We start from the raw sequence: 13132 nt of genomic DNA, 5'->3' as shown, positions 1-13132 counted from the left end.
TCTGATGTTATAAACTACAGGCCTGTCTCTCTACTCCCGTTCCTGTCTAAAACACTTGAACGCGCTGACTTTAAACAACTCTCCTGTTATCTCCATCAGAACAACCTTCTGGATCCGCACCAGTCTGGTTTCAAGGCAGGTCACTCCACAGAAACTGCCCTCCTTGCTGTCACTGAGGAACTGCACACTGCTAAAGCAGCCTCCCTCTCCTCTGTCATCATCCTGTTGGACCTGTCTGCTGCATTCGACACGGTGAATCATCAGATCCTCCTTCGCACTCTCCAAGAACTTGGACTTTCAGGCTCTGCACTTTCCCTCATCACCTCATACCTCAAAGACCGCACCTACAGGGTTACTTGGAGGGGGTCGGAGTCAGACCCTTGTCAATTAACTACAGGGGTCCCTCAGGGCTCTGTTCTTGGTCCCCTCCTCTTCTCCTTGTACACAAACTCGCTCGGATCTGTCATTAGCCCGCATGGTTTTTCATACCACTGCTACGCTGACGACACCCAATTCATTCTGTCTTTCCCCGCTCAGAGACCCAGGTCGTCGCACGCATCTCTGCTTGTCTAGCTGACATCTCTCAGTGGATGTCTGCTCATCACCTCAAGCTCAACCTTGACAAGACTGAACTGCTTTTCCTTCCGGGAAAAGATTGTCCCACTCTTGACCTAACAATCAACATCGGCACCTCTGTTGTTTCCCCGACTCAGACTGCAAGGAATCTGCGTGTGATCCTGGATAACAACCTGTACTTCACTGCAAACATCGCTGCTACAACCCGCTGCTGCAGATACACGCTTTACAACATCAGGAGGATACGTCCCCAGCTGACCCAGAAAGCGATGCAGGTTCTGGTCCAGGCTCTCGTCATCTCACGCCAAGACTACTGCAACTCCCTCCTGGCTGGTCTACCTGCATGTGCCATCCGACCTCTGCAGCTCATCCAGAATGCAGCGGCTCGTCTGGTCTTCAACCTTCCTAAATTCTCCCACACCACGCCGCTCCTCCGCTCCCTCCACTGGCTTCCGATAACTGCTAGAATCCACTTCAAGACACTGATACTTGCGTACCATGCTGCGAATGGATCTGGCCCTTCCTACATCCAGGACATGGTTAAACCGTACACCCCAGCACGTGCACTCCGCTCTGCATCAACCAACGACTCGCTGCACCCTCGCTGCGAAGGGGGCCCAAGTTCCCATCAGCAAAAACACGTGGGTTTGCTATCCTGGCTCCAAGATGGTGGAATGAGCTCACCATTGACATCAGGACAGCAGAAAGCTTACACACCTTCCGGCGCAGACTGAAACTCATCTCTTTAGACTCCACTTCGAGCGATAGAACTATTAACAAAGCACTTATATACTAATAAAGGGCTGGCTTATCTAAAGCCAGTTGAGTAGCACTTGAAATGTTTTTGCTCTATGAAACCTGATGTACTTATATGATTCTGTTTTCTTCAAGCTTGTATTTTGTTGGTCGAACGCACTTATCGTAAGTCGCTTTGGATAAAAGCGTCAGCTAAATGCAATGTAATGTAATGTAATGCGAGATGGTCCGCCATATTGGACAACGCCGGACGGCAGCCCAAGTAGGACAACATTGACACAGTGGCTTTTGGCAAAGCTCAAAAGGAAATCTCGAGAGAGAGAGAGAGAGAGAGAGAGAGAGAGAGAGAGAGAGAGAGAGAGAGAGAGAGAGAGATGAGTTATTGTTATTACAACGTGACTTCACTATTATTTAACAACTCTTTTTATTGGGTTCTTTTATTTGGGGTTAAGTACATTGTCAGAATAAGTGAGAAATGAATTTAACTTCTGTTAGACAGCTATATGCCATACATGTTTGCACACATTCACAGTAAATATGTATTCAGTATGATAGCTGCTCGATAAAGTTTCTCCAATAAACTAACCCAAACTAACTGTATCACTATAACATGATGATGATGATGATGATGATGATGATGATGATGATGATGATGATGATGATGATGATGATGATGATGATGATGATGATGATGATGATGATGATGATGATAAAGAATGCATCTAACGTTCCACTGTTCATTATAATAAAAAAACAGAGCATTAAACAAACCATCATGCTCTTACTTTGAAATCATGCGGAAATGTCGTCATCAGCAGGCCATCGCGTGGTTTCCGAGACCGGCGGAAAATATGTCTCAAAATTCCGTGTATGTAAAAAGACGATCCACGAGCAGAAATGTGAGATCTGCAAGCGCATTTTTGGTCGACAAATACAAAATGGATTCACAAATGCCTGATCGAAAGTTGTCAATGTTAAAGAGATATTCACAGATCTTTTTTTTATTTGTGAAAATATTTAGCGTATTTGCAGATCCGAAGTTATTTGCAAATGTTTTGAATGCATTTGTGGATGGTGTTTTACATTTCCAAATCACATATTTACACACAAATTATTTTTATGTTCACACAAATAATTATGAGACATATCTATGCCCATAGAGCTCTGCCGATTTCTCCTCCCTAACCCCCAGGTTGCGTTCCGATAATCCAAAAATCAGCTCCTACATTCTAAGCCTATCTCCTAGTCCTTGACCTCTGAGTGAAACGTCATGGGGTTAAGGGATAGTGGATAGGAGAATTCAAAAGGACTTAGGAGAAGAGACTGCGGTACTTTAGAGAATCCGACTGCACTTTCACTATCCGACGTGTTTATGATGCGCCAGCGGACATCATGAATGTGCGTCTGCTGCTGTGGGGAAACTATGGAAACCACAGTTTTCTATACAGCGGACTACAACATGGATGTTTAATAAGAACGAGGGACTCCTGTGAACTCATCTAGAGACTCTGCACCGTGCTCTGATGCTGCTGCTTTGCTTTATGAACGGGGACAACAGAGAAACATATTCTTCAGGACCAAAGTTGGAATTGAAATAAAAAAGGAAAGTGAAACTTATGCTCGTCACCCTCTCCCTCCGGTCCACATGAATACAAATGATCCCAATACGTATGATTGATGAAAATATCTTAAAATAAATACAAATGTATTTATTATAAACGTTAGTCCTTACGGCTCAGACGCGGCTCAGCGCAGCGCTTCTCTAAAATTAGGATGAATCCTATTTTTGACGCGGCGCAGCCGTAACATAAGGTCGGGCAGGCAGCCCCCCCTCGCAGGAAGTGGAAAGGTGGGAGGGGGGGGGCAGGAGCTCCAACAAGCCGTGTAGGACAGAGAGTGAATACACATGCTATACAGAGATGCTGTTTGAGAAACCAATGTGAGTTTGATTGAATCAATCAATCAATCAATGTTTATTTATATAGCCCAATATCACAAATGTTACATTTGTCTCAGTGGTCTTCACAGTGTGTACAGAATATCAGTATGACAATATAAATCTATTCTAGTAGACCTCAACAATGGAATTATGATCTGTAGAAATGGCCATGACATGGGACCTTTAAGTACATTTACTTTCACTATTTTAAATGACTACTTATTATATTTCATTTCTTGTTATTATATTTAATTACTTGTATTTCATTTATTTAAATTACTACTTTTTTACATATCATATTTATGAATTATGTATTATATTGTTATTACGTGTACTTGCCTTTTTATTGTATAGCCTACTCCTTTTCAATGTGCCTGCTCTGTATCTTTGCAGTAAACTTGCTGGAGGACACAAAGGGTTTCTGATTCTCTTTTAAAGTACATCTGTAGATCTTTCTCACGGCCCTCTATTGCTCTCATAGAACACATGAACACTGGGAGAGGTGGGGGGGGGGTGTACCTTAGCGGTGGCGTGGTTTAGCATCTCCTGCCAGGTGGGGTCCAGCGTGTTCCTGTCCGCCTGCAGACCCTGCTCCGCCACATACACCATCTCTCTGGCTGCAGTGTGCATGGACACGGCCCGCTCATACCTCAGAGCGGCTTTCTGCGTCTCCTGCTGAGCCTGGGGGGGGGGGGCACAGCAGCAGATAAACACCAGGCTGGGGGGTCACAGATTACATGGAACTGGATCTCCTCATAAGGGTACAAAAAAGGTTACTGTGTTCCCTTACAGTTACATAAAAAACCAGATAACTGTAACATTTCTAGAAATTGGGGATTACCATCAGCATTACAGCGTTAGTACAACTGAAAAGAGCATCTCGTGTTTGATGTAAAGGATCAGATGTTCTCTCTTCTCTGTGAGCTGTACTGTTCTGTAGGATAATACTTTAAAGGAGACCAATCATGCTATATTTGAATAATATATTGTAGGGCCATATGTATATATTTAATTTTATACGTTTTTTTTCAACATACCAAACAGATCATGCATTTTAGCCATGCCTCATTTCGCTCTATTTTGCTCTCCTCCACTCTGTCTTTGCATGCGCTGCAGCTGACCACGCCCCCCACCTGACCACGCCCCCTGCTAAGGAGGGGCCGAGTTACAAGCCTCATGTTACCATGCTGTTGCCATGGCAACCTCCCATTCCCCTGATTGGTGGAGAGTTGGCCATATAGGCGGAGCTCCCCGTTTCTGATGTCACACTATTTTCAAATCTGGATCAGTCTGTATCAGATCCGTTGCAGCCTCGTTTTCAGAGATGTGGGTACGGAGGAAAAGAGAGAGGGTTGTGTTTTCTGACACTTGGTGAGTTCCCTGACACACCGGGGACACATGTGCATGTTTAAAAGACGTACAAAAGTGCATTTTGCATGATAGGTCCCCTTTCAGTGTGAGTCTATCTCTACTGCCTGAATCTGCTGCATGCTTTTCACTTTCTTTGTTCCTTTGTTCTGTTTTTAATTCAGCAGGTGAACCTGTATGTTCATAACATAGTGTGTGTGAGCTTAGCTGTGTGTGTTAAAGTAAAACAGAGCATTTTCTGTCAGCTCAGGTTTTATTTCTGCTGTTCAACCTGTAGTCTGTGCTCAAGTGTTTCAGTGCTGGTGGACAGGCTGCTGCCTGAAGCTGCTTCATGAAAGGCTATTTTCCTATCAATAAGATCATTTCTGATCTGGATATCATGGTTTCTTCTTCCTAAGGTCCGAAAGTAGCATAAAGTTACATTACTTTTTATTATATTTTTATTAAAATACTGATTACACCTTTTTCCAGGTAACTGCTGTAGTAATTGTGACAGAATATATTTGAGTAACCCTCCCATTCTAAACGATCATAATATATACTGCTTTTATATAAAAGGTGCATTTATTTAAAGGCAGCAAACAGAGTGGAGCTGGTTCTTTCATCCTCAGGCTGGTGAAGGTGCAGCTAGTCTGAATGGCTTTGTAGACTGCAGGGTAGCTGGTGGATTTACTCCAGGTGGAACTAAAGTCTGATTCAACACTTGATTATATTTCACATCATTCATCCAGATCTGTGAAGTAACTAAAGGTATTAAATACATGTAGTGGAGTAGAAGTACAATAGTAATCTCTAAATTCTAGTGGGGTAAAATTACAAAGTAGCTAAACATTGAAATACTCAAGTAAATTACAAGTCGAAATTGTACCTAAGTTCAGTACTTGAGCAAATGTACTTACAGTAGTGACTTCACACCACTGTGCTTACTACCGCCATGTCAGTGAGGTGCATTGTTATTGGAGATCATTCATTCACACATGCACCTCAGTGAGCGAGGCCTGCAGGAAGGAGCGTCAGTGTTAGCTTAAGGCAAGGGTACTCTAGCCACACGGGAAGGTCTGCTGGACGGCTCCGCGTGAGGAACCAGCAGGGAGGCCCGCTGGATGGAACCAAGAGAAAGTAAGGGCGCTGCTGAAGAGGAAGGACTGCTTCACTGTGGAGGAGGGATACAGAGTCTGGGTGGTAGTGCTCAAACACTTTGTGCTGCCAGTGGAAATTGTGAGAACAATGCAGGCAGCCATCCAATTATTGCTTTCAATTAGAAGTTTTACTCGCAATTTACAATAGTTTAATTACAATAGTTTAATTACAGTTTCAAATGACTTGTCACAACATGAACAGCCACGGTCGATTATATTCCATTGCAGACGACTCATTCCCTGTCAGCCACGCTTACTGACCAAGAGACCAATCTCTTCATCTGCATTCCCGTTATCCAGTGGGTGCGTAGTGTTGAGACGACGTGCTGACTGCGTCTCCAATGTAATGCTGTTTGATACGGAGAGGATAAGAGCATGTGACATGACTCCTGAGATCTTACCGATCTTTTTTTTGTTCTGAGATTAAATTCAGACTTTTGTTTTTCTGACTTTAATTTCAGAACTCCAAAAGAAAAAACACTATTGGTCAGATTTAAAAAATATTCACATGTGACCCTAATCCTATTCTGTAGATAGATGACACATAATCACAAGATGTTCATGTAATTATGTGTGAATGTAATAAAGCAAATCAATATGCCCGCACACCGTCACAGACTGTCACACGTAAAGGTCCATGTCATCCAGTTCTTACCCATCCCCCTGTGAAGCTTCTGCATGTAAACGCTCTGCAGAGTCACACCCCTCAAAGTGCACCCTGTAGCGAGTACACCTCTTTCTTCCTGGTCACAGTGACGTAGCGGTCACAGTGACGTAGCGGTCACAGTGACGTAGCGGTCACGGTGACGTAGCGGTCACGGTGACGTAGCGGTCACGGTGACGTAACGGTCACAGTGACGTAACGGTCACGGTGACGTAGCGGTCACAGTGACGTAACGGTCACGGTGACGTAGCGGTCACAGTGACGTAACGGTCACAGTGACCTAGCGGTCACGGTGACGTAGCGGTCACAGTGACGTAGCGGTCACAGTGACGTAGCGGTCACAGTGACGTAGCGGTCACTGTGACGTAGCGGTCACGGTGACGTAACGGTCACGGTGACCTAGCGGTCACGGTGACGTAGCGGTCACAGTGACGTAGCGGTCACAGTGACCTAGCGGTCACGGTGACGTAGCGGTCACAGTGACGTAGCGGTCACAGTGACGTAGCGGTCACAGTGACGTAGCGGTCACTGTGACGTAGCGGTCACAGTGACGTAACGGTCACAGTGACGTAACGGTCACGGTGACCTAGCGGTCACGGTGACGTAGCGGTCACAGTGACGTAGCGGTCACAGTGACCTAGCGGTCACGGTGACGTAGCGGTCACAGTGACGTAGCGGTCACTGTGACGTAGCGGTCAAAGTGACGTAGCGGTCACAGTGACGTAGCGGTCACGGTGACGTAGCGGTCACGGTGACGTAGCGGTCACGGTGACGTAGCGGTCACGGTGACGTAGCGGTCACGGTGACGTAGCGGTCACGGTGACGTAACGGTCACGGTGACGTAGCGGTCACGGTGACGTAACGGTCACGGTGACGTAGCGGTCACAGTGACGTAGCGGTCACAGTGACGTAGCGGTCACAGTGACGTAACGGTCACAGTGACGTAACGGTCACAGTGACCTAGCGGTCACAGTGACCTAGCGGTCACGGTGACCTAGCGGTCACGGTGACCTAGCGGTCACGGTGACGTAGCGGTCACAGTGACCTAGCGGTCACAGTGACCTAGCGGTCACAGTGACGTAGCGGTCACTGTGACGTAGCGGTCACTGTGACGTAGCGGTCACAGTGACGTAACGGTCACAGTGACCTAGCGGTCACGGTGACGTAGCGGTCACGGTGACGTAGCGGTCACAGTGACGTAGCGGTCACAGTGACGTAGCGGTCACTGTGACGTAGCGGTCACAGTGACGTAGCGGTCACAGTGACGTAGCGGTCACAGTGACGTAGCGGTCACAGTGACGTAGCGGTCACGGTGACGTAGCGGTCACGGTGACGTAACGGTCACGGTGACGTAGCGGTCACGGTGACGTAGCGGTCACAGTGACGTAACGGTCACGGTGACGTAACGGTCACGGTGACGTAACGGTCACAGTGACCTAGCGGTCACGGTGACGTAGCGGTCACAGTGACGTAGCGGTCACAGTGACGTAGCGGTAGCGGACACGGTGACGTAGCGGTCACGGTGACGTAGCGGTCACGGTGACGTAGCGGTCACGGTGACGTAGCGGTCTCAGTGACGTAGCGGTCACAGTGACGTAGCGGTCACAGTGACGTAGCGGTCACGGTGACGTAGCGGTCACGGTGACGTAGCGGTCACGGTGACGTAGCGGTCACGGTGACGTAGCGGTCACGGTGACGTAGCGGTCACGGTGACGTAGCGGTCACGGTGACGTAGCGGTCACAGTGACGTAACGGTCACGGTGACGTAACGGTCACGGTGACGTAGCGGTCACAGTGACGTAACGGTCACAGTGACGTAACGGTCACAGTGACCTAGCGGTCACAGTGACGTAGCGGTCACAGTGACGTAGCGGTCACTGTGACGTAGCGGTCACAGTGACGTAGCGGTCACAGTGACGTAGCGGTCACAGTGACGTAGCGGTCACAGTGACGTAACGGTCACGGTGACCTAGCGGTCACGGTGACGTAGCGGTCACAGTGACGTAGCGGTCACAGTGACGTAGCGGTCACAGTGACGTAGCGGTCGCAGTGACGTAGCGGTCGCAGTGACGTAGCGGTCGCAGTGACGTAACGGTCACGGTGACGTAGCGGTCACGGTGACGTAGCGGTCACGGTGACGTAGCGGTCACGGTGACGTAACGGTCACGGTGACGTAGCGGTCACAGTGACGTAACGGTCACAGTGACCTAGCGGTCACGGTGACGTAGCGGTCACAGTGACGTAGCGGTCACAGTGACGTAGCGGTCACAGTGACGTAGCGGTCACAGTGACGTAGCGGTCACAGTGACGTAGCGGTCACAGTGACGTAACGGTCACAGTGACCTAGCGGTCACGGTGACCTAGCGGTCACGGTGACGTAGCGGTCACAGTGACGTAGCGGTCACAGTGACGTAGCGGTCACAGTGACGTAACGGTCACAGTGACGTAGCGGTCACAGTGACGTAGCGGTCACAGTGACGTAGCGGTCACAGTGACGTAACGGTCACAGTGACCTAGCGGTCACAGTGACCTAGCGGTCACGGTGACGTAGCGGTCACGGTGACGTAACGGTCACGGTGACGTAGCGGTCACGGTGACGTAGCGGTCACGGTGACGTAGCGGTCACGGTGACGTAGCGGTCACAGTGACGTAACGGTCACAGTGACCTAGCGGTCACGGTGACGTAGCGGTCACAGTGACGTAGCGGTCACGGTGACGTAGCGGTCACTGTGACGTAGCGGTCACAGTGACGTAGCGGTCACAGTGACGTAGCGGTCACAGTGACGTAGCGGTCACTGTGACGTAGCGGTCACAGTGACGTAGCGGTCACAGTGACGTAGCGGTCACAGTGACGTAGCGGTCACTGTGACGTAGCGGTCACAGTGACGTAACGGTCACAGTGACCTAGCGGTCACGGTGACGTAGCGGTCACAGTGACGTAGCGGTCACAGTGACCTAGCGGTCACGGTGACGTAGCGGTCACAGTGACGTAGCGGTCACGGTGACGTAGCGGTCACGGTGACGTAGCGGTCACGGTGACGTAGCGGTCACGGTGACGTAGCGGTCACAGTGACGTAGCGGTCACAGTGACGTAGCGGTCACAGTGACGTAGCGGTCACAGTGACGTAGCGGTCACGGTGACGTAACGGTCACGGTGACGTAACGGTCACGGTGACGTAACGGTCACGGTGACGTAACGGTCACGGTGACGTAGCGGTCACAGTGACGTAGCGGTCACAGTGACGTAACGGTCACGGTGACGTAACGGTCACGGTGACGTAGCGGTCACGGTTGACGTAGCGGTCACGGTGGACGTAACGGTCCACGGTGACGTAGCGGTCCGGGGGGGACGTGGGGGGGGGGGGGGGGGGGCTCACGGTTGACGTAGCGGTCCACGGTGACGAGCGGTCACGGTGACGTAGCGGTCACGGTGACGTAGCGGTCACGGTGACGTAGCGGTCACGGTGACGTAGCGGTCACGGTGACGTAACGGTCACGGTGACGTAGCGGTCACGGTGACGTAGCGGTCACGGTGACGTAACGGTCACGGTGACGTAACGGTCACGGTGACGTAGCGGTCACGGTGACGTAACGGTCACAGTGACCTAGCGGTCACGGTGACCTAGCGGTCACGGTGACGTAGCGGTCACGGTGACGTAGCGGTCACAGTGACGTAGCGGTCACGGTGACGTAACGGTCACAGTGACCTAGCGGTCACAGTGACCTAGCGGTCACGGTGACGTAGCGGTCACAGTGACGTAGCGGTCACAGTGACGTAACGGTCACGGTGACGTAACGGTCACGGTGACGTAACGGTCACGGTGACGTAGCGGTCACGGTGACGTAGCGGTCACGGTGACGTAGCGGTCACGGTGACGTAACGGTCACGGTGACGTAGCGGTCACGGTGACGTAGCGGTCACGGTGACGTAACGGTCACGGTGACGTAGCGGTCACGGTGACGTAGCGGTCACGGTGACGTAGCGGTCACGGTGACGTAACGGTCACGGTGACTTAACGGTCACGGTGACGTAGCGGTCACAGTGACGTAACGGTCACAGTGACCTAGCGGTCACGGTGACCTAGCGGTCACGGTGACGTAGCGGTCACAGTGACGTAGCGGTCACAGTGACGTAGCGGTCACAGTGACGTAACGGTCACAGTGACGTAGCGGTCACAGTGACGTAGCGGTCACAGTGACGTAGCGGTCACAGTGACGTAGCGGTCACAGTGACGTAACGGTCACAGTGACCTAGCGGTCACGGTGACGTAGCGGTCACAGTGACGTAACGGTCACGGTGACGTAGCGGTCACGGTGACGTAGCGGTCACGGTGACGTAGCGGTCACGGTGACGTAGCGGTCACGGTGACGTAGCGGTCACGGTGACGTAGCGGTCACGGTGACGTAACGGTCACGGTGACCTAGCGGTCACGGTGACGTAGCGGTCACAGTGACGTAGCGGTCACAGTGACGTAGCGGTCACTGTGACGTAGCGGTCACAGTGACGTAGCGGTCACGGTGACGTAGCGGTCACAGTGACGTAGCGGTCACGGTGACGTAGCGGTCACGGTGACGTAGCGGTCACAGTGACGTAGCGGTCACGGTGACGTAGCGGTCACAGTGACGTAGCGGTCACAGTGACGTAACGGTCACAGTGACGTAACGGTCACAGTGACGTAGCGGTCACAGTGACGTAGCGGTCACTGTGACCGCTACGTCACCGTGACCGCTAGGTCACGGTGACGTAGCGGTCACAGTGACGTAGCGGTCACAGTGACGTAGCGGTCACAGTGACGTAGCGGTCACAGTGACGTAGCGGTCACAGTGACGTAGCGGTCACGGTGACGTAGCGGTCACGGTGACGTAGCGGTCACGGTGACGTAACGGTCACGGTGACGTAGCGGTCACGGTGACGTAGCGGTCACGGTGACGTAACGGTCACGGTGACGTAACGGTCACGGTGACGTAGCGGTCACGGTGACGTAACGGTCACAGTGACCTAGCGGTCACGGTGACCTAGCGGTCACGGTGACGTAGCGGTCACGGTGACGTAGCGGTCACAGTGACGTAGCGGTCACAGTGACGTAGCGGTCACAGTGACGTAACGGTCACAGTGACCTAGCGGTCACAGTGACGTAGCGGTCACAGTGACGTAGCGGTCACAGTGACGTAGCGGTCACTGTGACCGTTACGTCACTGTGACCGCTACGTCACTGTGACCTAGCGGTCACTGTGACCTAGCGGTCACGGTGACGTAGCGGTCACAGTGACGTAGCGGTCACAGTGACGTAACGGTCACGGTGACGTAACGGTCACGGTGACGTAGCGGTCACGGTGACGTAGCGGTCACGGTGACGTAGCGGTCACGGTGACGTAGCGGTCACGGTGACGTAACGGTCACGGTGACGTAACGGTCACGGTGACGTAGCGGTCACGGTGACGTAGCGGTCACGGTGACGTAGCGGTCACGGTGACGTAGCGGTCACGGTGACGTAGCGGTCACGGTGACGTAGCGGTCACGGTGACGTAGCGGTCACGGTGACGTAACGGTCACGGTGACGTAGCGGTCACGGTGACGTAGCGGTCACGGTGACGTAGCGGTCACGGTGACGTAACGGTCACGGTGACGTAACGGTCACGGTGACGTAACGGTCACGGTGACGTAGCGGTCACGGTGACGTAACGGTCACAGTGACCTAGCGGTCACGGTGACGTAGCGGTCACGGTGACGTAGCGGTCACAGTGACGTAGCGGTCACAGTGACGTAACGGTCACAGTGACCTAGCGGTCACAGTGACCTAGCGGTCACGGTGACGTAGCGGTCACAGTGACGTAGCGGTCACAGTGACGTAACGGTCACGGTGACGTAACGGTCACGGTGACGTAACGGTCACGGTGACGTAGCGGTCACGGTGACGTAGCGGTCACGGTGACGTAGCGGTCACAGTGACGTAACGGTCACGGTGACGTAGCGGTCACGGTGACGTAACGGTCACGGTGACGTAACGGTCACGGTGACGTAACGGTCACGGTGACGTAACGGTCACGGTGACGTAACGGTCACGGTGACGTAGCGGTCACGGTGACGTAGCGGTCACGGTGACGTAGCGGTCACGGTGACGTAGCGGTCACGGTGACGTAGCGGTCACGGTGACGTAGCGGTCACGGTGACGTAGCGGTCACGGTGACGTAGCGGTCACGGTGACGTAGCGGTCACAGTGACGTAGCGGTCACAGTGACGTAGCGGTCACAGTGACGTAGCGGTCACAGTGACCTAGCGGTCACAGTGACGTAGCGGTCACAGTGACCTAGCGGTCACAGTGACGTAGCGGTCATAATAATAATAATATATTAATTTTATATAGCGCTTTTCTGAACCCAAAGACGCTTTACATTTGGGAGGGAGGGTAGACAAACAAAAACAAAGACAAAACCAAAAAGAAACAAAACACAACAGAAAAGCAGTCAGGAGGAAGTTGATTGAGAGGGGGCGGGGCTTATGGATAGAGAGTTGAAGAGGTGGGTTTTGAGGCGGGATTGGAACAGGGTGAGGGACTCAGACTCACGGAGGTATTGGGGGAGGGAGTTCCAGAGCTTCGGGGCTGCCACAGAGAAGGCTCTGTCCCCGAAGCTCCGGAGTTTGGCCTTGGGGATTGAAAGCAAACCGGTTGAGGTGGATCTGAGGGACCG

At 51.8% G+C, this 13132-nt stretch overlaps 1 protein-coding gene across 1 annotated transcript in view; it reads right to left on the bottom strand.

Annotated features, from left to right (window-relative positions):
* sh3bp5lb (SH3-binding domain protein 5-like, b) overlaps positions 1-13132 on the bottom strand; it is a 52354-nt gene that overhangs the window by 32236 nt on the left and 6986 nt on the right. The window contains 1 exon segment of the mRNA XM_034094388.2: positions 3791-3952. Coding sequence (XP_033950279.1) covers positions 3791-3952 — 162 coding nt within the window.

Source organism: Pseudochaenichthys georgianus, chromosome 11, assembly GCF_902827115.2.
Source record: "Pseudochaenichthys georgianus chromosome 11, fPseGeo1.2, whole genome shotgun sequence".
Taxonomy (NCBI): domain Eukaryota; kingdom Metazoa; phylum Chordata; class Actinopteri; order Perciformes; family Channichthyidae; genus Pseudochaenichthys; species Pseudochaenichthys georgianus.
The sequence above is the reverse complement of the archived record's forward strand: the minus strand, read 5'-3'. Positions and strand labels throughout refer to the sequence as shown.